The 26,355-nt window shown below is 42.0% G+C and overlaps 1 protein-coding gene across 1 annotated transcript; it reads left to right on the plus strand.

The window, feature by feature from the left end:
* The first annotated feature begins 137 nt into the window (after window positions 1-137).
* On the plus strand, window positions 138-26,355 carry ALG13 (ALG13 UDP-N-acetylglucosaminyltransferase subunit). Its single transcript, XM_029963757.1, has 25 exons — window positions 138-314; window positions 2,040-2,145; window positions 3,785-3,982; window positions 4,326-4,409; window positions 5,235-5,285; window positions 6,019-6,065; window positions 6,979-7,051; window positions 8,827-8,908; window positions 9,243-9,423; window positions 10,152-10,227; window positions 10,907-11,015; window positions 12,103-12,167; window positions 13,042-13,142; window positions 13,769-13,896; window positions 14,602-14,836; window positions 15,002-15,115; window positions 15,306-15,462; window positions 17,460-17,604; window positions 18,028-18,087; window positions 18,214-18,269; window positions 19,315-19,533; window positions 20,551-20,812; window positions 24,289-24,329; window positions 25,182-25,362; window positions 25,461-26,355. Exons 1-25 carry the CDS (start codon window positions 244-246, stop codon window positions 25,724-25,726), a joined length of 3,108 nt encoding a protein of 1,035 aa, XP_029819617.1. The 5' UTR covers window positions 138-243; the 3' UTR covers window positions 25,727-26,355.

Consider the following 26,355-nt stretch of genomic DNA (forward strand, 5'->3'; position numbering starts at 1 on the left):
AGTGGGGGGTCGTGCGATGAGGTCTGTGACTTTCCAGCTCGGGGGTGGGCTGGTTGTTAATGTTGAGGTCTGCAGTTAGAGGTGGGTGGTTAAATGTCCACCTCCAAGAATCTCCCCTGATTCAGGAGCAAGTAGGATATTTCATCTCTCACCGTGTTTTCTGTTTCTGTTGTAGGTGCAGGTAGCTGTCTGGAGACTCTAGAAAAAGGAAAACCACTAATAGTAGTAATAAACGACAAGCTGATGAACAACCATCAGCTTGAACTGGCCAGACAGCTCCACAGAGATGGATATGTCCTCTGCTGTAACTGCAGGTATGCAGCTGCTGTGGCTGTCCTGGCTGGGCAAGTGCTCAGCACATTGACTGTGTTACTGCAGAATTCAGAATGTACCAAAGAAATGTGCATCCTTCTTTGTCACCTCCATTTGTTTCCACGTTAGATTTTCCAGAGTGGACAGATTAACATTACATGCTAATTGACCAGACTTACCAAGCCTATTGACCGTGGCCCCTTTAATTATTTCTTTTTTCTTTGAGGGCACATGTATTCAGATTAAAAGAGGAAAAATTTAAAGTAAATAGAAGTGGTTGAATTTGGAACAGTCAGGTAGGATCCTAGAGGCACCTAAAAACTATTGTCTTTCTCTGCTCTTTCTCACTACTTGTGGGATTCTTTTTTGAAGTCTAGAAATAATACAGCCTAGACCATCAGTTTGCAACCACAAACCATGTGGAATCAGTTCCTCCCTGCAGACTCAGGACTCCATCATTTTGCTACATGCACTTTCCTTGTGAAGGGCAGGAGCTGAAGGTGACTGTGCAGCTGCACTAACATAACAAGATTAGAAGTATCTGGAGTATTTAGAACAAAACATAAGAATGGCTTTACTGATACAGATCAGGAGTCTACATAGCTGAGTCTCCTCTTGGCAGTGGCCATATACAGATGCCCAGCCAAAAGCAGAAACAGGGCAAGAACATGTGGTTGTATTACCTTCTTCATAATGCCCTTATATACTTTGATTCAGGGGGATTCCTAAATCAGATGCTGTCTGGTTAGTACCTTAATACCTCTGTCTTTCAATTACTTATTCAGGCTGCCCTTTTAGCCAAACTTTCAGAATCCAATATATTCTCTGACAAGGAGTTTCACAGATCTACTGCTGGTCATTTCAGGGGAAAAAATAAAACAACCAAACAAAAAACACACACAAAAAAAATTCCCAAAACAAACAACACAGAAAAAAAAAATCCCCTCTCCCATCAAAAAACTCAGCTCCTTTTGGTAGTTCGTATTCATCCTGGCTCCTGTTTGTTCCATTTCCTCTCCTTTTGGACTGTATCTTACTGTTTTCTCTTATGATAGACTGCACTCTAGAAATAACAGATGACCTATAAATTGAAGGCAGAGGAAATACAACTCCTAATTTTTAGTCTGTCTTGTTCCTTTGCCCTGCAAATAGGATTTCATATGTTTCAGAAGAGCTTTCTTAACAGACTAGCTGTGGCATTCATTTATATTGAACAAGTTTTAAGAAACTTGTTATCTTGGTGCTTCTGTCAGCAATGGAGACAGGAAGGAATTTTTATTTCTTTTTGTTGGGCAGTGCCAAGCATTTGAGCCTTGTCTGCAGCTTGATAATAGCAAGGAACAGATTGATGTAGCAGTTCTTTATGGCTCTGGGATTGGTGGAGAACTGTGCCATGTGTTCAAATAGGATGAATTTCCTGGTATGGTTCATGGAGAAGATCCTTGGATGTTGTTCAGTCTCCCAGCATTGCAACCACAGAAGCTTAAAAAGTTAAGGAGCTGAGGTGGTCTGTGAAAGCTGAAGTATGTTCTCAGCAGTGCTGCCTTAAGAGGCAGTTCTGGTTGGGGCCTGCTGCTCTGTGAGGTCTCTTCCTTTCATGTCCTTATTTTGGTTTCCATGCTAAAGGATTACGTACGTTAAGCTAGAAAGAAAATTGTGTGTATAAAAAAATTCCCTTTGGGATGGATTTCTTTTTTTTAATCTCTGGGTTTGATCTGTTTTTACAGCACTCTTGTGGAGACGCTGCAGTTGATGGACTTGTCAACTTTGAAACCTTTTCCGCCTGGACAGCCAGAAAAGTTTGCTTTGTTCTTGGATAAAGTTGTTGGGTTTCAATAAACAATACAGAAGAATAAAAATGTGAGAAAAAAAAACAAACACTTTTCTGCTCTCGTAGTGGGGTCTTCCCATACTTAAGATCTACCAGCCTGGGCAAATCCTCAAAGAAGATGTCTGTTAATATTAACTGGCATTAGATGGTTTCTAACTTAGTGCCAGAGTCATCCAGCTTTATGCTTAAAAGAGCACAGAGCCACCCAGGAGAGGAAGAGTATGAACTGTCTGGTTTCACGGACTGACATATTTACATCACAAGATCTCCACTGGGATGGTAATTCCAGTGATGAGGACAAGCTAAACTACTTCTTAACGGGCATATGTACCAAGGATGGGTGGAATTCAGTTGGTTTTGTTCTGCAAATAAGCAGATGCCTTCTTCATGTGCTTACAGAAATACTGTAAAGAGAAGTCAAAAGGGAGAGATTTAAGCCTCTTAAAAGAGAAAGGGGCATGTGGTGAATCTGGGTGAGAAAAGTACTGCAAAGCTGCTGCTGAACTGCCCACCAGCTGACCTGCGTTTGGGTGATTCACTGCCAAAGTAAAACACAGGAGAGGAATGGGCTTAGCAATACAGTCACTCCATTTACACGGCGTTATCCCCATAGTGACTTAGTTTGGGCTTCTGTAAAGCCCAATATTTCCTATTTAGATTAAATATTGGGAAGAAATTGTTCCCTGTGAGGGTGGGGAGGCCCTGGCACAAGTTGCCCAGAGAAGCTGTGGCTGCCCCATCCCTAGAAGGGATGTTCAGAGGCAGGTTGGACAGGGCTTGGAGCAACCTGGGCTAGTGGAAGGTGCCTCTGCCCATGGCAGGGCGTGGAATAAGATGATCTTTAAGGTCCCTTCCAACCCATACCATTTTATGAATCTGAGGCTGATTCGAGCTTCCCATTTAAACCATTGAAATGGTCAACTATGTTGATTTGTTTAGGTAAATGTTTTGAAAACCAAAGGGTTTACAAATGTTCATGCAGGCTCTTAGGTTTGTAAAGGTCTGGAATTGCAGTGCTAACTAGTGCTAATTGCCCTTCCTGCAAGTACCTTATTTGTTAGGGATTTTTTACTGGTGTTGTTTAAAACAACAAAAACCCCCTGATGTTTAAGTGGAATTTTTATTAGGAAGTTGAATGTACATAGAGGCATTCTCCTAATCAAGTGGAATAATCAGGCTGTACAGGTGTCATTTTTGCCGATCCCCGAAGTTTACCCCAAGTACTTTCTTAGGAACAATTAAGATTTTCTTGTCCTTAACGATTTTTATAGAGCTGTTATCTCAAATTTACTGCCAGCAACTTGTCTCCGGCCCGGGAGCGTGGAGGGATGTCCCAGGGAATTCTGCATAACCACGGACCGATGTTCGCACTGGTTGCATAGCCAAGGATGTCGAGCGATGGGGCTGAAGGAGTTGGCTCGGCACGGGCTCTCAGCGAGGCAGGTCGGGGGGAGAGGGCTGCGCGCCCGGGGCGGGGGCTGGAGCGGGCCGGGAGAGCGGGACAGCTTAAAATGGCCCGGGCGGGGGCAGCTCCTGCGGGATCCGGCGGGATCCGGGAACAGGGAAGGCACCGGGGGCCGGGGGGTCCGCCGGCCGTCCGCGGTCAGGTGGGCGCAGGCCGCTCATTAGCGCCTCATTTAGGCGGCGGCGGCGGCGGAGCCGCCGCGCGCCGCAGTCGCGTCCGCCTCAGCCGGGAAGATGCAGAAGGGCTGGAAAAAGTACTTCGGGCAGAAGTCCTTCAGCGAGGTGGCCATGGACGAGTACCTGGGAAGTCTGGGACTCTACCGCAAGATGACGGCCAAGGACGCCTCTTGCCTCTTCAGAGCCGTCTCGGAGCAAGTGGGCAGCCGGCCGGGCTGGGGGGAGCCCGGGGCGCCTCAGGCCGAGCGCCAGCGGGGCTGGGCTGGGGGTGCTCCCGGAGCCCCCCCGGGTGCCCGGAGCGAGGTGGCGCGGGTGGGGATGGAGGGGGTGTGGGTGTGGATGGGTGGGAAGGTGTGTGAGGATGGGAGCCATCACCCCCGGGCGCTCCTGCTGCCGGCAGCCCTCACGTGTCCGTGACCCCCCGCACCGCCCCGGCTGTGCTGCTGCCAGCCTTCACAAACTGCGGGGGAATAAGGCGAGCGCGTGAAACAAGCGCTGAAGTTTTCTCCTTCGTTCCTCTGTAACTTTTATTTTCTTCCAGCTGTTTTCGTCTCAAATTCATCATCTGGAAGTTAGGAAAGCTTGCGTCTCCTTTATGAGGCAGCACCAGTCCAAGTTTGAATCTGTGAGTAGCTGCGTCGGGACTGTGCACGTGTAGTTGGGCAGAGCTGTGGGAGGGGTGTGTGGTTCGCACTACACACGCCCACATGAACGTGCTGTGCATCCCCTGGCTTGCCGCCTGTGAGAGAGAGTGGCAGGGTGACTGCTCCCTTACCTTATTTGAGTTGCAATCACACCCCGAGTTACTAAAACCCGAGTAACAGGGCGAGAGTTATTTGTGTATAATCTCTACGGAGCAGCCATTGCAGAAACGAATAGGTGGGAAACATGTAGGCCTTTAGAGTAAGAAGCAAATATCAAAAGATAGTGGAAGATTCCAGTATGTGTGAAATCATTGCATGGAATCGTGGGGGTTTGGGGTGGGTTTTTTGGTTGGTTTTGTCTGTGGCAGTTTGTGTGGGTGCAGCTGCGTGTATGGTGGTGGTGTGGGTTTTGGGGGTTGTGTTTTGGGCTTTTATTTGGTTGGGTTTTTTCCCCAGTAATCATATGTAAGTGCGTAATCTAAACTAGGAGGGAGATGAGCCACAGAGCATGGGTCACTGACTTGTGCTCCTAATTTTTTTTAGAATCTCTGGGTATTTCCACGTTGGTACCCCAAATCATTCCCATGATTTAAGGCAGGGAAGAGCTAAATTCCTACCCCTGGTCAGGCCAGAGCCCCTCAGAACCCAAAACTGATAGGAATTGGCAGACTAGTCCTAAATTTGATGTTTATGTCCTCAGCCCCTGCCCTGCCCCCTTCCATACAACAGCTAGTAGGTGTTATGTAGGTTTAACTTTGTTTTCCAACTGCCTAAGTTTTTGTATTTGTTTTCTTCATTGTTGAAAGTATGTGGAAGGCTCATTTGAGAAATACCTAGAACGACTAAGAGATCCAAAGGTAAGAACTGATCTAATACTTGTCAAGAGACTAAAATTTGAGGAGACTAGAAAAGGAACGTAATTAGGTGACAGTTTAAAATGTGCTTGAGTTTGCAATTTTTTTAGATGGACCCCAATCCCGGGGTCTCATTTGCATAAGTAATGCTAAGGGTTTGTGCTAAATAACCATGAAAAAATTGTTTGTACGGTACCACTTTTAGTGGGGAATTTGTATGGGTGCAAAGAAGCAATCTCTGTAGGCTGGGCAATAAAAGCTTACTCAAAATTGCAATTCTCTAAGAAAAAAACAAATAACATGGAGTATACTTCACATTAAATGTTTATCAGGGTTTGCAATCCCTTGCTTCTTCCTTTACCCCCAGGTCCAAATACCAGAGTTCAAAGTTTTATTTCTTTAGTCTTTAAGCAGTAAGCTTGATCAATGCCACAGTCTCTGAAAAAAATGTGATTTTAATTTCAAAGCAGATCTGTATTGAGTGATGTGTTTTAAGAGCTGCTGCCAGAACCGTTCTGTTTTACTCATTTTGGTAATTGTGGCTATCCCATCCTACAGACCCCTTTCACCACACCACACTCTCCTCCAAATCCTAATATCTCAACTTACAGTGCTTTGATTGTTTTAACAAACTGATGAATTTGGATGGAGGTTTTAATACTACAGAGAGCTGGAATAAAGTTGTTGATGTTGAAGATGCCTCTAGTCTTTTATGTAATCTTATAATCTTACGTAGGAAAGTGCTGGCCAGCTGGAAATAAGTGCTTTATCAATGATGTACAAGTAAGTATCTGTTTCTTATGTGTCCTTGTTTTTGGGTTGTGGCCCCAGAACCTTCTAACTCTTTGTCACTGAGCTGTGGATGTGTGAAACATGGTGAGAAATGCTTCCTTAACACTTAACTAACATGTAAATGGTGCCATCCCAGCTCCTGTGGGTTAAGGGGAGGGTCACCTTCCAGGGATGCTCCTTTGTTATCTGTTTGTTGATGTTAAACTTTCTGGTGGCTGAAGGATGGAAAATGGGGAAAAACAAGGGGCTGTCTGTAGTGGAAACACTGTGGTAGTTAAAAGCATGACTAAAACTCGTGTGAGTCTTCTTGAAAGCACCAGTAGTGAGGAGTACTTGCCCTACTTGGTGCATAAACCCTGATGCTTATTTCAGAGGTAAATTAAGCCTGCAGAGGTGCTGCTGCCTTGCTAAAAATGCTGCTATCCTCTAACAGGCTGGCTCTCCAGTGATAGAAATAAGAACCCTCCCTTTGCAGGCTCGTTGTGCCCAGTACTAAAGGAACAAACTGAAGTTTGGCACGAGTTACTAGTTCTCTGTACTGGGGTTCTAGTCCTTTTGCAGGGGGACTGGTTCCCTTAGTGATTGTCTTGTAAATTGTAAATTCTAAAAAAATAAATTGTCTCAATGTCTGAGCACCCTTCTACCAGCATAAGTCCTTCATTTCATCTGTGAGTAAATGCCATGCACTTTCCTGGATAATTTTTTTGTTCCTCTCAAGATGGGTGGTGTTTACTCATCTGGCCATTGCTTTATTGGGAGCAGTCACTTTTCAGGAAAAGTACTTCACACGATTTTTTTGTAAACCAACGGTGGATTCTCTAAACAGTTCCCTGCAAACTTCTTCATAACATGGTTCTACTACAAGTTTGCTCTTGTAAGTCTTGTTTTTCCTCTGCTTACCTAGGCGAGACTTCATTCTGTATCGGTACCCTGGAAAGCCACCCACATATGCCACAGACAATGACTTTGAAGACAAGGTGAGCAGAAGTGAGGGCAATTTCCTCCTACCCCTGGTATCTACTTACCTTCAGTCCTGCTTAGTTGTAAAATCTTGCCACTGGAATTGAGCTCCTGAAACTCTAGTGCCCTTGCATATTTGAACAAAACCACAGAGTTGACTTCAGCTCACAGAAGAAGCACAGGGTTTGCCCAACAGTTAACTCAGTTATAGCAGCTTTGCTTCCTATCTGAGCAATGGATTTGTATGCTGTTCCCTGCCATTCTGTTCTGTTACTCCTGCTTAAAACTTTGATTTTGATAGCAAGAGGTAATATCACAACTCCGTAATATTCTTTCATGTTTCTGAAATCTTTGTGTAAAAACACTTCCCAGGGCAAATTTGAGTAACCTGACAGCATAGAATGAAATGTGTTGAGTTACACCAAGATACATTTCTCATACTGGCAAATAGAAGGTGTTCTCCCCACCCCTAGTGCCACTTCCTGAAGTCAGATGAGGCGTGCAGGTTTTTTTCTTGAAGAGGAGAAGTTAATGGGATTGGACTGATCTATTAAAGCTGATTTCTGTGACGTACAAACTGATGTGAGTTAAGGATGGGAACTACTGAAACAGCTTGTCTACAGCAGAATTACTGCTGGGGGCAAAAGGAAGGAATATAGAGGAGAAATACTATGTATTACCTTCCCTCTGAGCCCTCTTGTTTTCTGCAGCCATGCAGATGTGACTAGTTCAGGCACGATTCCAGTGAAGTTGCTGTGGTGTGATTTCAGTGTGGGCTGTTATATTTGCCAAAGTGGCCAGTCTGCTCTGAATCTGTGCTGCAGCAGCTGTTGATTTCTGCTGATTAGTATTACTTACTTGGTTTGCACTCACTTCTTTCTTTTCCTTTGTAGTTTTCTGTGTAGCTTAATTTAATTCCAAAATGAGCTGAGTTTAAAAATCAAGCAGTATGGTTTAAATGTGTGTTTGTCCTCCAGGGCTTTACAAAAGCAGAGCTCTCATTAAGTGTTGGCAACTGTCTGTCATTAGATTGTACATACAGGGAGCAGCTCCTTCTGGTGTTGCTCATCCTCACTGGAGGGGAGAGCTGGTGTTGGCAGAATACACAGTGCTCACAGAATGAGGAGCCCTGGCACCCCAGCCCCTGCTGGCTCTCTGGAGGCATCCTTGCTGGCAGTGTGCTGGTAGCTGCCTGACAGCTTCTGCTGGTTGCAGTTGGCTCTGGCTGTGTGCCAGGGTGGGCTTTGATGGTGCACATTCACACCGTGTGCCAGTGCATCTGCTGCAGGAATCTGCATGCATCCCTTCAGAAAGCAGCACAATACTTCTAATAAAGAGTTAGGCTTTGAGGGCTGGAGAAATAAATGCTCTTCTTGTCCGTTGCATAAAGAAGGATGAAATGTGCCTTTGACACTTGGACAGTGGGTCTCAGGGGTACTGCATTTAATGGCTTGTATTTATTTTACCTCTTGAGCAATTGGTAGTCTTGGAAGTAAGGTGGAAACAAACTCATATTTCATGTTTAATACAGCAGGATGTACAAATTGATGCTTTTTGTATGATAGACAAAATTTAGAGACTTTACCTAGGATTCAGTTTTAAGCTGATTCTACAGCTTTTTCATATTTGTATTGAGAATATTTATTGTTTTCTTGGTGAGTTGGTGTCAACTATAGAATGAAAGAATAATGTAGTCTGGAGCTAGGATATCAGGTAGAAAGAATTTGGATTTACATAATTCCAGCCTTAAAGCTTTTTTCTTTTTTTGCCCCCTTTTTTTTTTCTTTTCCAGATTTTACTGTGTTGTTCCAGCAACGGCCATTATGACTCTGTGTATACAAAACAATTTCAGGAGAATGCTGCTGTTTGCCAGGGTAAACTTGAAATCATTTTTCTATGAAAGAGAATTACATGTTTTCATATGTTTATAGGCAGGGTTTGTTTCAGGGGTGGGGAGAAGAGAGATGGAAACTCATTTATTGTATGTTAATATAATATACACTCATTTTTTTATCTGTTAAAGTGGGATATTGGACCAAATGACTTCCAGAGATCCCTTCTTCCCACCTGAATTACTTATGATTCTCTTCTTAATTAAATTTCATATAACCAGTGCTTTGTAACAGTAGATATATCTGAAGATATGCTTACCTTGAAGATTGCAGCGGTTCTTATGAATCTCATATTATCGAGGTTTTTATTGATCAGCTCTATTATATGAGGTCCTATACAAAGGTGTGTTTGGCATGGATGAGGAAGAATTAAGGTCTGCAGTTGAGGTGTTTCGAAGTGGATCCAAGAAGAACAGAAACAGTGGTCGTGTAGGAAGTGAGGATGCAAACTTCGGTTGTCTTCATGAAAAAGTACCCAGAAATCCATCAGAAAAGAGGTAGTATTTTTGGGAAGGGGATCTGGAAAAGGGAAGCAAAAAAAATTAAAAGTCTTGCAGGGGACAACTTTTCCAAATTTCTTTGAATTTTTATGGAATGTTAACTCCCTTTTTGCTATGCCATGACACAAGCACACACCTCAAGTATGTCGTGGAAGAGTAAATTGTGTGCTTTCCTTGGAGCTGGGAAGTGTCTTGTGATTGAATATCTTCTGCTCTGGGCTGTGTTACAGTTGTGTCTTACTCTGTAAAATGACAGCTTATTTGTAAGGGAAATTGTTCCTTATTTCATCAAAGCTTTTTTATTGTTTGTTTTTTTTTTTTTAGTGAGACACTTAGTACTCTTCTAAGCCTCTACAGCTCTGAAAGGCTTGAGAGCTGCCTCTGGCCAATGCTAAATGCTTGGACATGGCTTTGATGGGACCTAGAACAGGGTGTCTTGTACTTGACAGTGCAAGAATTCAATCACTCAGTGGGATCACCCTCATCCTTTTCTAACTCAAGCAGTACCCTCATTAGGAGTGGATGTTGGAACAAGTAAAGGTTTTGCTCTTAAAATTTGGAAAAGGATTATCCTGTACTGCATGGCACATCACTAGTGTTTAAGGCAAAATCTACCACTTGATGGCACCATGGTGCTTTTTCAGGTTGTATGAGCAGTTGGTTGATTTGATCCTGGCTAGAAATCATGTGTTGTATCTGTTGTAATCTTGTTTTCAATTACTTAGGGTGGATGGCTGGGAAGGCAATGATGCTGACAATCCAGAGGAAGCTAAGTTCAAACAAGGCATTGAAGAAGAAAAGGTTTGTCAGTTAGAGAAGAAAACTTTACAGTTTGTTCTTGGTTTTTTCTGTTGTATGTTGTTACCCTTGTCAGGGCTAAACCCTCTTTTGACTTTCTAAAAACGGATTTTTGAAAGTATGTGGTTTATTTTTTCCATCTACTTTTGTCTTTTGGTTTTGTCCTCCTTTAGTTTCTATTAAATTGGATAAGCCTTTTTCCTTTCTGAAATTCTCTAGTTCTTCCCCTAGCTAATTTTCATTTCCACTGGAAGATGGAACTTAGCAGATGTTTCCTGGTCTGTTGTTTGTTTTTCCCCAGAAATGGTTTAAACTGGTTCACTTTTCTCTTGTCTGTAGTGTGGACTCCATTTGTAGAGTTTTAGAAACTCTACAAAAACCTGTTTTCAGATATAATACCTGAAATTCCCACCAATTTCTGAGGTCATGGCTTCATTGGTCTGGTTAGATTCCTTTGATTCTTTTTAAATAAAAAACATGCCAAATGTTACTCTTGAGCCTGTTTCTACCTAAATGTGTTTTCATATTCTTGACTTTTAGTTTTTAGGGGATACAGTGGAAGTGAAAATTTCGCGAAGTAGCATCTGGGCACTTTAAAATGATCCCCAGGTGCTGACAGGTTAGAGGCTGTGCTGAACACAGGAAATGCACTTGTTAATGTTGCATTTCAACTCTGTTTTAGCCTTCAGAAAATCCTCCAAAGATGCCTGTTCCTTATAAAGTGCTGAAGGCACTGGACTCTGCAATCTATCGAAACGTGGAGTTTGATGTTTGGCTGGACAGCAGAAAAGGTATCTTTGAAAAGGGGAAAGCCAAAAAACTCTTCCTGTAGGTAGGACATGTTCTTGCTAGTAGCTGGTTTCTTGTCTGCAATTCAAAGTACAAAATACACTGCTTTTGATACTGTGTAATGGTACAAGGTTGCTAAAAATCTGCTCTCTGCTACTTACTGACTGTATAGAGGAAGTAAGAGGACTCAAAGCAAAGTACACAACTCTGTGTTGCCATTCTGTTGTGCTGGAAACCAGCCAAATTTGAGAATTTTTAGTTACAGTATGTGTGTAAGGACTTCTTTTTATAGCAGATTTTGGCCTCAGAACTGTATAATAATGAAGATCTCAAATTTAATGTTGAGATCTGTCAGATGGGTTTTTCTCCTGCTTCCCAACCATCGTGGACTTTTACATTCTGGAGAGATTGCATGGTCTTTGTGGCTTGGGATAGGTTGGCTGCTTTTTGGCATACACTGTGGCTGATCTGTAAAGCAAGAAGTTACCAAGAAGGATAAGTTTTTAAGTGATGTTTGATGTCTGACCTGATTTGCTTTGCCCACTGAAGAACTCCAGCATTTTAAAACTGCATAAGCAGTAATGTGGGTCATTAAAATTCTTGGAACAGAGTATAGTAACCAATTATCTATGTGGAACACTGATGTGTAGAGAATCCAGGCAAGGAATTGAGAGAACCCCACTGAAATCTGGGAGCAAGGAGACCTTAGGCAATGTCAGCTTTTCTTGGATAACATTTCACTTTTGCCAAGTGCCACCAGGACTCTGTCAAGACAGGATAGGCCCAAAATTCTGAATGCCAGCATTTGCACTAAATGTGGGATTAACTCTGTATCACCACAAAGACATTGTAGCATTGAAGTAGTGGTGTTACTTACTGCATAGTCTGGTTATTATTGGTCTGTGACTTGGCCTGGTTATGGTCTGGTTTAGAACATCTGCAGTTACTTCACTGTTACTATGGGGATAGTTTTCAGGTATACATAGGAAATGACAATTGGCCTACTGGATGCTGTCATGAAGTACTTTTGGGATACAAGAAGAAAGAACAGGAGTTTAAAGGCTTTTTTTTATTTTTATTTATTTTTAGAGCTTCAAAAAACTGACTACATGGTGTTTGCTGGGAGACAGTACTATTTAGGAGACAAGTGTCAGGTTAGTACTCAAAGGAGACTCAGTTATGATAAACTATTAAAACTGCTTAAAATAGAATATGGTAAACCACTTTATTTCATAGAATTTTCCAAGGCTTCTCTCATTCTCTTCCATGTAGCAATTAATTTGACTTTCTTTTTAATGTAATTTTTTTCTAAAATCTCCCCTTAAACTTTGAGTAGTGTGAAGGAAAAGCAGTTTGGAAATTCATTGTGAACCAGTCATACACATTCTGTGTGTGCAGGCAGAGAGCTCAAAATGCACAGGGTGTGCTTTTGAAGGTAGTTGTCTTTAGAGTTTTTCACTGGGTATCAGCAAAAATTCTGGATGGTCTTGTCTTTCTCAACAGTGATGTAGCAAAATACTTATATAAAATAGAAAGGGAAGAGTAGCATGATGTGGCCAGGAGATGCTGAAAGGAAGGTCAGTTTTCTTTGTATTCTGATGTTGTGTGTAGTCAGGGCTTATTTTTTTTAATCACTGTTTAAAGTAGTGCTGATGATTCACTTAGTGACTTGTTTCTTGCTGAGCAGAGCTTTCCTTTCCAATTTCCTGTTTTATCTTCTGTTCTCAAGTTCCTAAGTAGTAGTCTTCCTTGGTACTTATCTGCTTGGCACAGTGTATAAAAATAAGTTAGGGAACAGGTATCTTGCCTCTCTGGCACTCACCAGACTGATTTTATTTCCTTTTCCCTTCCTTCCTGAAGGTAGTACAGTGCTCTTTATTTTGCCTGTAATTTCAAGAAGTATTTGAGACTCCTGGGCCAACTCAGTAACACAGGCTTGGCTGGGAGCAGCCTTTGCTATTAGTGGTTTGTGGCCAATATTCTGATGCAGTTTGGGGTTTTTTAGAGCTCCCCTTGTTGTCTCTCCAGGTGCGTCTGGAGCCGGGAGAGAGGTATTACAATGCTCATATCCAGGAAGTTGGACAGGAGGGCAACACACTGACTGTATTTGTTGAGGAGCTGGCAGAAAAGTAAGCAGTCTGCTGATTACTTCAAGTTTGAACTCTTTCTAGTTGAGTTTCTGGGTTCTCACAGATGCTTGAAATGGGATTGTTAAGGTACTTGGGAAAGAGAACTTTGACTTTTAAATAAAAGTGAGGCATTACTTCCTTACTGGCTGTCACTCTTCAAAGAGAATATTGCAGGACATTTTTTCTCTTGAATTTCTGATGACCAAAATCATTATTGTAATGCTTTCTGTGGAATCTTGCTACTCTTTATTTCACTGGAAAGTGAAAGTGATCTTTGCAGTTTACCTTAATTCAGAGATACCAAATTACCCTCTGCTGTTGTTTGGAGTTTTTATGTTGTACCCAAACAACTAAATAACTGGCACTTCAGTGAATCGAATCCCTTTCCCCCCCTTGCTGTTTAATCATTCACCCTTTACCAGGAAGTAAATAGGGTTGAGACTAAAACCTAGGTTGCCCCTTTTTATTAAACAAGTAGCAATAATGTGTGCTTGGTGTCAGAGAAACAGCTTATTTATTTTCACAAGCTATTATATTTTCTTGGTGTTGCTTCAGCTTCTGTTGCTGTGCAGTTGTGCCCAGTGTATCCTGGGGGCACTGCTGACATCCCTGTGCTCTTTGTGCAGACATACAGTTCCTTTGGCAAACTTGAAGCCAGTGACTCAAGTGGCTCCTGTCCTTGCTTGGAACATGGCTCACAACCGAAGGGGAGGAGCCTATCAGAAAATAACAGGTGGACACTTCTCAGGAATAGGTTTGTAGGGGGTTTTGAGAAGCACTGGAGCTGGGGGGAGTAGGGGAGGCACTCGTGACAGTTGTAACTGTAGCAGTCTTTGATATTGGAAGTGGCTTAATTCAGCTTGTGATACAGAACTTGGTCGCTGCAGGGGTTTGATGTAAAGTTATCTTTCAGACAGAGATGAATTTGCCTTTGCAAAAGAGCAAATCCATTGAAATACAGAGCAAATTGGTTATTGGCTCAAAATTACTGAAAACAAATTTGACTCTTGAGAACCTTATGTAAAGACTGCATCAGTGAACCAGAAAGCTTGTCTGATTTGGCATTAGCAGAGATGCATGGGTGGACTAGGGCTTCCCCAGCCAATTAAATGTGGATTGAAATTGTTTAATTCGGAGGAGTTGTGGTTTTCTTATTTTTATTAAATAAGTTCAGCCTCCGTAAAGAGATTTTAAATACTGAGAGTACTGGTTTGATTAGCTGAAGGTGGGAAGGTACTTAACATGTGAGATGCTTGTGTTCTCATAATGTAGAATACCTGCTTGAGCCTTCAAAAGAAGGACCTGAACTTTGCATAGGTATGATGCACTTTTTCTGTGATAGGCTACTGGCTGTTCCTTTACCATGTGTCCAAATACTAGATCTTCTCAAATGATAAAGAGAATATAGCTCAGGTTTAAGGTGTAAATCTGTCTCTTCTGTCCTCAATGAAAACTGCAGAAATGGGTATGAAAACACGAAAGAGAATGCTTAAGAAAGTTCGTGGCAAGGAAGTCTTTATGACTGTGGCTTATAGCAGGGGTCAGCCCCTCCTTCCACCCCGCCTGCAGCACAGTGTTCCTTCGGGGCGCTCTCCTCCAGTTCACTGCTCCCAGGGTGGTGCAAACATGGCACCTTACAAACCCTATCATCAGCAGAACCCTCAGAGACATCACCGTGGATTTGGGATGCTGAGGTATGAAGTCTTGGAAAACTGTCTTAAGGTGACCACTTGTTTTCTATTCGTTCTTGCTGCAGACTAGTTAGGAGAGAGTTTGTGCTGCTTAATAGGTAAAACCACAGCTGAGTTCCACCTGAGAGGCACTTCCTGGTAATTGCACCTTTCCCCCTTTAAACTCAGGGGATCTGCCCAATTTATAAACAGGCACAGCATGGTTGGCCCTCAAATAGCATTCAACCCCAGTCCAGGGAAGAGATGTTATCAGAGCTATGACAATTCCTCCTGCAGGTCCTGGTAAGTGACCGTGAACCTCTTTTACCAAGCACTGGGGAGGATGGTGGGACACGAAGGGCTGAACTGGCTGTTAGTGGCACAGAGGGGTTCTTGTGGCTCTGCAAAAAAAAAAAATGGAGTTAAAAATGAGCACCAGAACAGTGGTGAAACTGTAGCTGGTGGTGGTTCTTAACCTCCTTTCTTCTTGAAGCTCGTACAGCCGGAGCCGCCGTCAGATGCAGTGTGAGAACAAGGAGTGCCAGTATGGGTTTATGGCAGGGCATGGAGAGGAGCCTCAAGGGCCAGAAGAAACTCTGACTTTCTATGAGATTGAAGGAGAGAATGATGCTGCTTTTCCTACCTTGCCAGTAAGTTATGAACAAAGGGTAAGCTGAAACCTCTCAAAGAGAGAGGAGGAGGGGAAAAACTGTACAAATGCACGGCACTTCTTTACCTAAATATGCAGCAGCTTTGGGGTTTTTTTCTTGGAATAAGGCTTAGCAGTGAATGTCTTTGAGCATGGAAGACTAAAATTAGTTGAGATCCTGTAAAATCTGCTTAAAACCTCAGTTTTTCGAAATATTCCCCTTCTTTCTCTGTATCCTCGCCAGCAGCACTTGTTTTCTTCTTAGTATATTTTCATAAACATAAAGCCATGTTTCTCCTTTCTGTTGCAGTTTGAAAAACAAAACAAAATCTCTTCCTCCTGTGGATGTCTGTCTCACTCTAAATGTTGTGGGAGAAAGCTTTTCACTTATTTGCCACTCTGTAATTTATTGTTTGAGTAATGGGATTCAGAAGCTGTATGGTGATAGCCTGGATTGTTTCTGTGAATTTGTAGTTGGGTAGTTTTGAATTAGCATATTGTTCCTGCAACAGTGTATTCTGCTATAGAAACAGGAAAAAATACGAATCTAGACTTCTTGTAAAACAGTCTTTCTGTTGATTTGTAGATAAAGTGGCAGAGTGTATTCTTAAACTTTAAAATACATCTTTTTCTTTTATTTGTAGTCCAAGCCTAGTCCAAAACTGGGTGTTCTATCAAAAAAAAACCCACCAAAAACAACTGATAAAGAGGTATCTGAATAGGAAAGCAGATCTTTTAGAAACAAACAAACAAAAAGTTTGGTAGGTTTGAATTTTTTGAACTGTATTAAAGCAGAGAACTTAACAAATGTCTTTTAATGAGGGAGAGGGAAGGTGCTCAGGGTTGCTTCAGGAGCAGTCATATTTTCTTTGCCCTCATGCACTAGATCTTTAATTTTTGCTCTGATTTTTCTCCAAGAGTGTCAAGGAATAAGGACAGATTATCCTGCCATTTCTTCTTTCCATATGAAATCAGTGTTGCTTACTGGCTTTTCCTCCCCACTGCTAGACTGTGTACCTCCAGCTCCTAAGGAGTAGGTTTTCATGTTCATTCACTGACTTTGGTACTGTCAATACCAAAGCTTTTTCTCTGTCTTGTTTAGTAAAGGAATATGACATTTTCTGGGGAAAGATGCATCCCACAGAGGACTCTGCCATCCTACTAGAGGCCTGATGGGATAATCTTCTGACTTACAACCTCTGCTTCCACTTTGGAAATCTTTCAGGCCTCTCTAAGCACTTTATCAATCTTTTATGTCTTCTGAGGAGAATTTTGAGTGTCACCTCAGCCATCACAAAAGAGTGAATTGAGTTCTTTTACTTGAGCATCTCAATCCTATAGTCCTGCTTCAGAGAACTATATCTTTTAAATTATGGTGTAGCTAGGCACTGACTTCAGTGCAAACACAAAGGGCATGTAAAATGTTGGAGTCCTTTGGGAAAACTTGATGGGTGCTGCTCTCTGAAACAGTCAGGCTTGCATGTGTGGGTCGAGTCAGTGCAGACAGTGGTGTCTGTGCCAGCAGTAACCCCTGGGTTTCACTGGTGGTGACTAAAGATAACCTTTGTCCATGATAATTGGAGTATTTGGATGAACTGATCTGCTGTTAGTAGATCAGATGCTCCAGGATGAGGAATGCAGTAATATATGTTGGAGGGAGCAGTCTTGGCTGTTATCTGGGGTCTCCTTCCTCCTTTTCAGCTTTGTTAGAGCTGACTGAGTTCTGGGAGGAAGCAACTTGACTGCATAGCATACAACACTGGTAGGTCTTGAAATAAAAAATTGCCTTAGGTATTCTAGGCAGAACAAAAGATAAAGGAAGGAAATGTGCCTGCAACTGTTTTGTTGCAGTCAAGTGCATAGGAATGGACACACAGATGATACTTGAGTAAGCTTTGGTTGCAGAAAGCTTCATCTGCCAACCTGTTGCTACTGTGTGTGTGCATCTGTGTGGAGCATGGAAAGGCTTTAAATTATTTCTAAATGCATGCTTCTGAGTTTGCTTTTCAGAGCCAGAGTAGTCCTGCTCCCACTGTCCATAGTCCATCAGGATTTTGGGTAGCAAGGAGAAACCAGAACTCTGTTTCACCTAACAAGCAGACCCTGAATTCCTCAGAGGAGGAGGAAGCAATAAGTGAAAATGGTGAGTTCTTAAGGGATTAGTAGGCAAAAAAACAGATTTATAAATTTTTCAATGTGCTTTTGATTGTCCAAGGGGGGTCCTCACACCTCCTAGAGATCTCTTTGTTGTGAGCTCTGAATATGTGTGTGAACACATTATATTTCTTTGTTGTCTGATACAAATGTGTCTCTTCTGTTTAAGCTGCTATACCAGCACCTTTGTGGAGGTTTGTAGCAAGTTAAGTTGCTGCTTAAAAATGCATGGTGTAAATTTGGTAATGTCAGCCTTGATAACACCATTTGTTCTTCCACTGAGTAGCCTTCAGTGTTTATTTACTTTTTCTACACAAAGCAAGATGATACTTAAAACATGTTAGTAATGGATGCACTAAAATGTAATTGTAACTCCAAACTTTTTTTTTTTTCCCCTTTCCCTGAATCAAAGCTTCCTGTTCTATCTCCCTTGTAGGAAAATTTCATGAAGAATATATCTATGCACCTCCAGGTAAGTAAAAATTTAGTCTTTACTGATAGAATATTTGGTGAATGTAATATTAAGACATTTTTATATGTTTCTGAAGGATTAGATTTAATGCAGCTCTTTTCAATTAATTTTGCCTATGCCCTCCAGATCCTGACTGTGAAAATGCAACAGTATTTAGTTCAGCAGAACCTACAGCAAACTTGGTAAGCTTTAGTCACAGTCTGTTCAGATGTGGGATCCTTGAGGTGTGTAGTATTCTTCACAGGAAATGTCCTTGGATGCAGGCTCAACACAGCAGGTCAGAGGCTTCTTAGAAAGGCATGTTGGTTTCATTTATACATTCCCCCTCCTTTTCTCCCTAAATAGTGAGGTTTTTATCAGCAGTCAAGTTTGAATTGCACTGGATACATGAATGATTTTTCATCTTTTGCTCTGTGGAAGAGAAAATGTCTATTTGAGTGCTGTTTACTTTTCTTTTTCTACTCCAGACAGCACTTGCTTTTATCATGCTGCCTTTCAAGTTGTATTCCAGCTAATCTTAGTCCTCCACTGTGGGACTGAAGAGATCTCATCTGTGATAGAACTGACCTTGGAGTTTTATTTTTTCTATTTGAAACTAAGTCTTTAGTCACCTGCTGCTCTACAGTGGGTGTGAAAGCAGTCCTGTGCATGTCAGAATAAAACTGCTTTTACTTGAGCTGTGAAAGATGATCTGTGTGGGTGTATAGTCCATAAATAAAAAAACAAAATAGGAGTGTGGGGTGTGTGCCTTGTGGCTTCTTTGCCACTTAAATGGACCATGCTTGGTTTTGGAATCCCTTCAGGAAGAAGGGCCTGTCTCGGTGTCGCCTCACGAGGAAGTGGCTTCCTACAGCTATCCCCAGAAGGTAGTATCTGGTACTTTATCTCCTACTTTATCATGGTAGCCCTGTGGAGAGGAAACCACTCTGCTTGCCTTGTGTCAGTTTGTGGGGGTCCCCTACAGCATCTTGCAGCAAAGATTACAATTTGCTGCAACAAACCCAAGCAAAACAGAAGAGCCAGAAGATGCCTTGCAGGTGTCTGTAACTCTAAACTGGTATTTTTTGAGCCAGTTTTTAGAGAATTTGGGTAGTTAACTGCCTTTACAACTAGGATTTCCCAAATGATTTATATAAAGTGAGAATTTTTGAAGTATGTGGTATTTCTGTAGTCTTTGTCAAAGCCAGTTGCAGAGGCAGTCTGCTGAAGACTCTGACTCTTTTCCAGGTGTTGGTGAACTCTGCAGGAGTTTCAGCCTCCACAGATGTTTATACTGCTCCAGCTACAGGCCTCTCTTCAAATTCTGCTGCCTCCACTCCAACCAGTGTCACCACAGCAGCTCCCCCCCAGACAGCAGTTCAACCTGTCATAGTATCTCCCTTTTCTGTGGGGAGGCCAGGTAGAGTGTACGGACTGCAGCCCTGGACTTGGATTTCTAAGTTTTCAGTTATTTTGCCCTCCCTCCCCTCCCCCATCCAAAACAAATGCTAAAAAGTTTAAAAACAGGAATGTCACTTCTTTGGTTTAAAATTATTTTGTTGTTGTTGTAACTTGATTGCTGACTTTTTATTTTGAAGGGCCAGTTGCCCCCAAATTTGCATAGGAATTGGAGGTCTCTGCTTTGGGTTTTCCCCCCTTGCCACCTTTAGCCAAGAGTTTTGCTAGAAAGTTCTTTTTAGAAGACAGAAGTTCATGGCAGCACCCTGGAGTTGAGATACTGTTCCAGAGGCTTTACTGTCTCTTCCAGAAGAGTCACTGGCTGTGATGTTTCAGGATTCACACAAGTGTCCGGTTCACTTTCGTGACCCTCAGTTACTTCTGTGCTTACTTATTTCTGTGCAAGGAGATCAGATTTGTGGTTGGTCACATAGTGCACTTGCCCCCTTAGATGTATTTGCTTTAACATCCTGGAAGTGTCTGTTAAAAAATTTCATTTTCTCTTCTTGCAAGGAGGAATTTTGATGTCTTCTGTAACTCTTCATTTAGCATCCAAAAAACCTCCACCTTCTATTCTGCTCAGTTCTGTCTCACTTTTCTTAACCTTTTTTTTTCTTTTTCTAGTCTGCTTGAGAGTTTAGTCAGCAGAGCTCTCAAAGCTGTCTGCTCACCAGTGCCAACCTGCTTATGTGTTATTCCTTCATACCTAATGAATGTTTAACAGTAGGTTGTCCAAAATATTTTTGGCCTGACGTGTCTTGAACCTTGTCTTGTTTTTGTGGGCTTATTGTCACACTTCTGATGACTTGAAGTGATTAATCTGTTCTCTGTTGTTCTAGGGCAGACAATTATGTAAGAGAAGTCTGGCCTGCCTTCTAATATGGAGAAATGATTGAAAAAGACAGTTTTTTTCTTATCTGGGATATGAAGCTTGCAGATAGACATACAATTAAGGCTCCAGAGATCAGAACCTTCCCATCTGGTTTCAGAATTTCATCTGGACTTGTTTTAAAGTGATTGCTAAAGAGAATTTTGTTAGAGCCTGTGTTTAGGGGCACTGTGGTGATAAAGTGCATGCTTAATTGTGTAACTGAGCACCTTGTTCATTTGACATACCATGGCAAAGTTGACTTTTTGCGTGACATTTGTTTCCTTCCAATTGTAGCAGTTTCTTCGGTGCCATTCCCAACTTACTCAGCTCCTCTTCCTCCAGTGAGTGAGGTGGGAGAAGCTGGTGCTGTTCTTCCAGCTTACTCTTGTGATCCCAGTGGCAGTGATCTGCCTCGAGGTAATGATGGTATTTTGTGCTTTTACTCCTGCTGCTCTTCAGCACTTCTGACTTGTGTTCTCCTTGGAAGCTTGACAGAGTACCAGTAGTGAGAAGAAATAGCTCTTTGCAGCTCACAGGGAGTGAGAAATAATATTATAGATGCTTATGCTAAAACATTTTAATTCCCAGTTTTGAATAGAAAGTTTTGTATCTGACTCAAATGTGTGATTACTGCAGCTCTAGATGGCACCCTAAATAAATGAATGTCAAGGGAGAGGGTGCTTGGCCTATAACATACTGGTTTGTGGCTCAGTAATCGTTTTTCTCATAACTGCTTAAAATAATTGTATTTATAAAGTTGTGCTGTTGCACAGTTCAGTGGGCTGTTTTTGTTGTGCTCCAAGATGTCATTCTGTGGTATTATAAACCAGGGCTTAAGTGTAGGGTCATCTTGTTCCTTGTATGTGTAGCCTTGTCATCAGTTAGGACAGTGTTTGAGGTACATTTCAGCCACTGAGCAATGAGTGTGCAGAGACCAGGCCTGCTGTTTTCACAGGTCCTGCTGCTGTGCTCTTCAGTTACTCTGCTGTCTTGCCTGTGCTCTCAATTCCCTCAAGATTTGTTCATCTTGAATATTCTGTTTTCCACTTCCCTGCTGTGGTACCATCACTCTGGCTGATCCTGTAACATCAGAGTTCATGCTTTTCAGCTCTAGGTGAATGCCCTTAGCTGATGCTTTCAGCACTTGGGAGAATTGGGTGTTAAGTGTGCTGACAAGGAGCTGGAGTGGATGTGGATTAATAACCTCTTCAGACCCCACCTGTAGCTCTTCAGCTGAGTCACTCTGCATAATATTGGCCACGTGCTTTTTCACATAGACTCTAGAATTAGGATCTTAAGATTGCTAATTAATTGCATGTAGCATTTATGTTGTTAGACTATATGATAATCTGAATGGCCTTTAGATTAAGAAATCCAGCAGTTTTGGGGTAGCATAGGGTAAAGTGTGTGGGTGTCCTTGATCTGGAGTTCTGTGTGCTTTGCTAAAGATACCTGCAGGCCTGCTATAGATGGGGGACCCTGACTTGTCAATAGACCTGGACCTGGGAAGAAAACCTGCTGTGTGCCTTAGCATTACTTGTTGTACCTGCATTTGTTCCAGTTTTCATAGCCTCTTGGATCTTGTTTTAATGGCAGTTCGGACTTACAAATGGTCACCTTAGGTGTCCTACCCTTGCTTGGTCCCTTGTATTTGAAGGAGGTGTTGATAAAAGACTGCTTGATGTAAGTGTGTTCCAGAGACTGCAGCAGTGTTCAGGGTTGGCCAGAGCTTCCCATCAGCAGAGTAAAAACTCTGTCATGAGATGAGCTTTTAATCAGCAGTCAGCGTGGTCTTTGTATTTTCATTAGGGGTGGGTAACTTTCTTTGGCTTAGCTATTGCTTCATAAAAGTTGTAGTGTTTTACTGAAGACTTATTTGATTTCTGACATCTAAAGTAGAAATATAAACAAAGACTGGTCTCCTACTGTACATGCTTCTGTTCCAGCATTCCACAGACAGCAGTATTTCCAGTATCAGTGTGTCACTTCAGTCTCTCAGCTCTTCCTTTGTACTGTTATCACTGCTATGAAGCAACTATTTCATTCTGCTCTGATGCTTGCTTTGCATAGATTTGCATAAACAAAGAATAAAATTAGATTTAAAAAAAAAACAACCAACTTGTTCCAAATGTGGATGCAGTTTCAACTAGTTACTAAAAAGTTGGCATTCATGTAGGCCTTTGGGTTATTTTTAATGTTTTAGTGACTGTGGTCAATGTTATAGCCAGAGCACCAACACTTCCAGGACTAAGTAAGCTGACATAAGGATGGATCTGTGTGCACTTCCTAGCTAGTCAATTGTCCCCAAATAGCTGTGGGGATTGTTGGCCTGATCAGATATGCTGAACATTAAAAGAATTGAAAATTGGCAGCAATGATAGAGGAACAAATCCTCATGCATTTTAAGACTGGAGTTTACATCGCTGACATTGTGCCTTCCTGCAGCAAAATCCCCCATGCAGTACCACAGAGGAGCAGGGCTGGGAATGCCTGGGACATGGGTGGATGGGGAAGCACTGTTGATCTAAGGCCCTGTAGAGAATATATGGTAACTCTGAGGTGTTGCTAAATTGAAGCCCTTAGTGGCTTACCCCTTCTGAGTTGTCTCCCTGCTTTCTCTGTCAGCTCCCAGCTGTGCTAGAGCAAAGTTTGTGCTGTGCAGTAGGTGACTTGCTCTTCTGAGCCTTTAAAACAAAGCTGTATTGCAATCTAAGGAATCAGCTTTTCTCATGCATAGTTCCAGAACTGCATCATGAGATTAAACACCTGCTCTCTTTTTTTTTTCCCTTTCAGTGGTCAACTCTAAAGGTTTAAAACTCCTTCACTGTTTTTGGACAGTCAGAAATATGTTTCCAAGTTCAAGACCCTGTTGTGCTTGGAAAGTGGTTTCAAAGTTCCTCCACACATCTGATATTGTTTCTCAACATTTCATGTACTTGCCTGGGGACAAATGATTCAGTACATGGAAGACAGAAGTAAAAGACTATTTGCAAGAAAGCAGGGAACTGAGTACCCTTGTGAGGAAGGGGAAGGAAGGAATATGTTCTTATTCCTCCTTCCCTGCCTCTGTTTTCTCACTTGATGTAACAACTGGGAGACCCCCAAAACTGGGTGGGAAGGTCTGAGGGTCGTTGCGTGTGTGGTCCCCATTGACATGTCTCTGTGGCCATGGCTCAACAAAGCTCTAAAGGTGGAGGTGGTGGCAGAGGCAGACCAACCAGTGTGAAGCTGGAGTCTCTGGAGCTGGCCTGTAGTCTCGTGTGCCAGCCCAGTAAGGGTATTTGCAGTATGTGGGCAGTGTACAAACTGTGGATGTAACAGCTTTGGTGAATTGTCACTGAGAGGTGTATGAGAAGGCTGCTTCTGCCTGTCTGCATGCTTCCAAACCCTTTCTCGTTTCTGTAGTGAGGGAGGGAGGGCCTTTAGTGGTCAGCTTCGTTTTGGGACTCATCTGATTTCTATTTGAGAAAATACTTTTTCCTTTAAAACCTCAAGATTAACGGGAAGCCAGATTTGCTTAAATCCTAGTTCCTTAGACAATGGAGACTTGTAACAACATTGACAGTTACCACTTGAGTAATCAAGATGAGTAAGCCAAAATTAAAGCTAATGTAGTCACTGAAGTTAAATAATAAGTTGGTCAGACAAATGCTCTGCTATTGCACAAAGGTCTAACTGGATTAAGGTAAAAAGATAAACTAGCATTAACAGCTACTTCTATTCAAGATACATTGTTTACCCTTGAAACTTTAAAAAAAAAAAAGGTAGTGCTAAGATACTCTTATTCATTAAGTAAGAGTAGCTAAAAGTAAAATATTCTTAATGTGTGTAAATTGCTTTTGCTTCTTGGTTTTTATTCCTCTGCTCTTTAACGTCATATCCTTTCATTTCAGATACAAAGGTCTTGCGGTATTACTTTAATCTGGGATTGCAAGTAAGCACTTTTTAAAATGAGTATAGTACATTGCCTGTAAGAACTGCTGGTTTTTTTTGACAAATATAGTAATGTATTGAACACTTCTAAGTGTGCTAAATGTGCATCCTGTGCTCCTGACTGTTAATACATGTTGGCTTGCTTGGTGGAGATCAAAGTGTGGCTCAGGAAGTGAAGTTCTAACTCAAAATATGAAGCATGCTGTATGTATATTAAGTTATTTTACTCTGGGTCGTGGTGGTGGTTTTTGGATTTGCTTTTGTTTTTGCAGGGGATGGTGAATAAATATTGTTCTTTCAGTGAAGATAGGGCAGAGAACCTGAGCCATTCTTAAGAAACTTTGTGTACTTAGACAAGACATCAAAGACCACTTAAAGATGTGTGGTTTGAGTCTTCTAGGACTTGTACAGATGTGTTCAGACTGGTTAGCACCATTTCTTTGTGTTCTGGAAACTCTTGCTCTGTTGAAGAGTTGTTTCTCTTCTGGTAGTCAAATGCAGTGTCAGTCTGCTGGTCAGGGAAGTAAAAGAAGTAATGTGAACTTTTTCAAACGAAGAAATGTTAAAAATCTTTTTGAATATGACCAAGCCAGTAGGTGGGAATGTTCTTCCTCTGTAAATACTTCTGGCATAACAACAGTGTGGAACTGAGCTGGCCGTTGCTGTGTATTGCAATATCATTTCTGGTAGGTGGTATTTTTTTATTATTATTTATTTGTTTGGTGTTTCAAGGGGCTAGGAAGGTAAAAAATGCACTTTTTCCTAACTTTAGATCTGAACCAGTAGCGATTTGGAGGAGGGGAGTATGTGCTTATATGCCTGACCTTGTGTTTTTTTTTTCTTTTCCTCTAAGTATTGCCATCAGAGCTATTGGCCTTCCATGGTGTATGTACAGCCAGTGCTGCCTCCATCTTCAGTAGAAGTTTATCCAGCATATGCTGAGCCAGCTCCTGCCTTGGATCAGTCAGTACCTCAGATCTTCCCTGATGCTCGGCAGACTGAAGTCCAGGTTCCCTTGGAAGCACCAGCAAATGGTTGGTATTTGAGTCCTGCTGTGTTCATAGTAATGAAAGACTAAAGGCCATGAATGTGGTTAAAGTCTGTGTATGTGCATTTTGTTCTGTTTTTTAAGGTAACTTTCCAAATGCAGAGCCTCCACCCCTGTCCTATGGAGCAGTGTATTACCCAGTTGTGTCAGACCCCTTCAGCCAGCAGTCTCTGCCTGGGTTTGACACTGTGGTACCTGCCTACCACTATGTTAGTGCCTGGCACCCAGTAAATCCTGCACATGGAAGTTCTCCACAAATGGCCAACGCTGTGAGTTCAGGACCACCACACCAAATCAGCTATATTGCCTCACCTAACCCTGTACCTCATGACATGCCTCAAGGAATGTAAATCTGGGAGCTGGAAACTCATTCTTGGTTTCTCGTTTCTTGTTTGTCAGCTATTGTTAATATATTTTTGTAAATGTTATCCTGCCTTAGGGGGCTGAGTCAGTTGATCAAGCTGCATTCATATTTCATGTTTCTCTTTAGGTTTATGCTCCTAGTTGACAAGATGTTGTTTTAGTTGATTAGGGAAGCATAGGAAAAAGGTACACACAATCTATAATGCAGGGAACACAACCTGAATGTGGCTGCATAAAGTATGTGGAAAAGTATGTCACTAAAGGCCTGTGTCTCTGAGAGGTTGCACTGAACACTTGAACACCTGGTTCTTGTTGAAACACTGAAATAGGCTGCCACTACAACTATAGATAAAAATTTGGCATAGAGTCATTAGAGGGTGAAAATGTTTAAAATAAGTTGGCTTTCTCAGATTTTGCAAAACAAAGCTGCTTTGCTGCTAGTGGTCACATATTTATCATAGCTGTATTTCTTCTGTCTACCTTCATAGTGCATAGATTTCATGACTGGAAATACAAGAATAACGTTTTGATCTGTTGTATATTTGTAAGATTTGTTTTGTGAAAGCTGTTGCACATATGGTGATAGTCTTTGGTGGTTAATTTGCACTGACAGCAC

Source organism: Manacus vitellinus, unplaced genomic scaffold (assembly GCF_001715985.3).
Source record: "Manacus vitellinus isolate BGI_N305 unplaced genomic scaffold, ASM171598v3 scaffold_62_pilon, whole genome shotgun sequence".
In the NCBI taxonomy this organism is placed as follows: domain Eukaryota; kingdom Metazoa; phylum Chordata; class Aves; order Passeriformes; family Pipridae; genus Manacus; species Manacus vitellinus.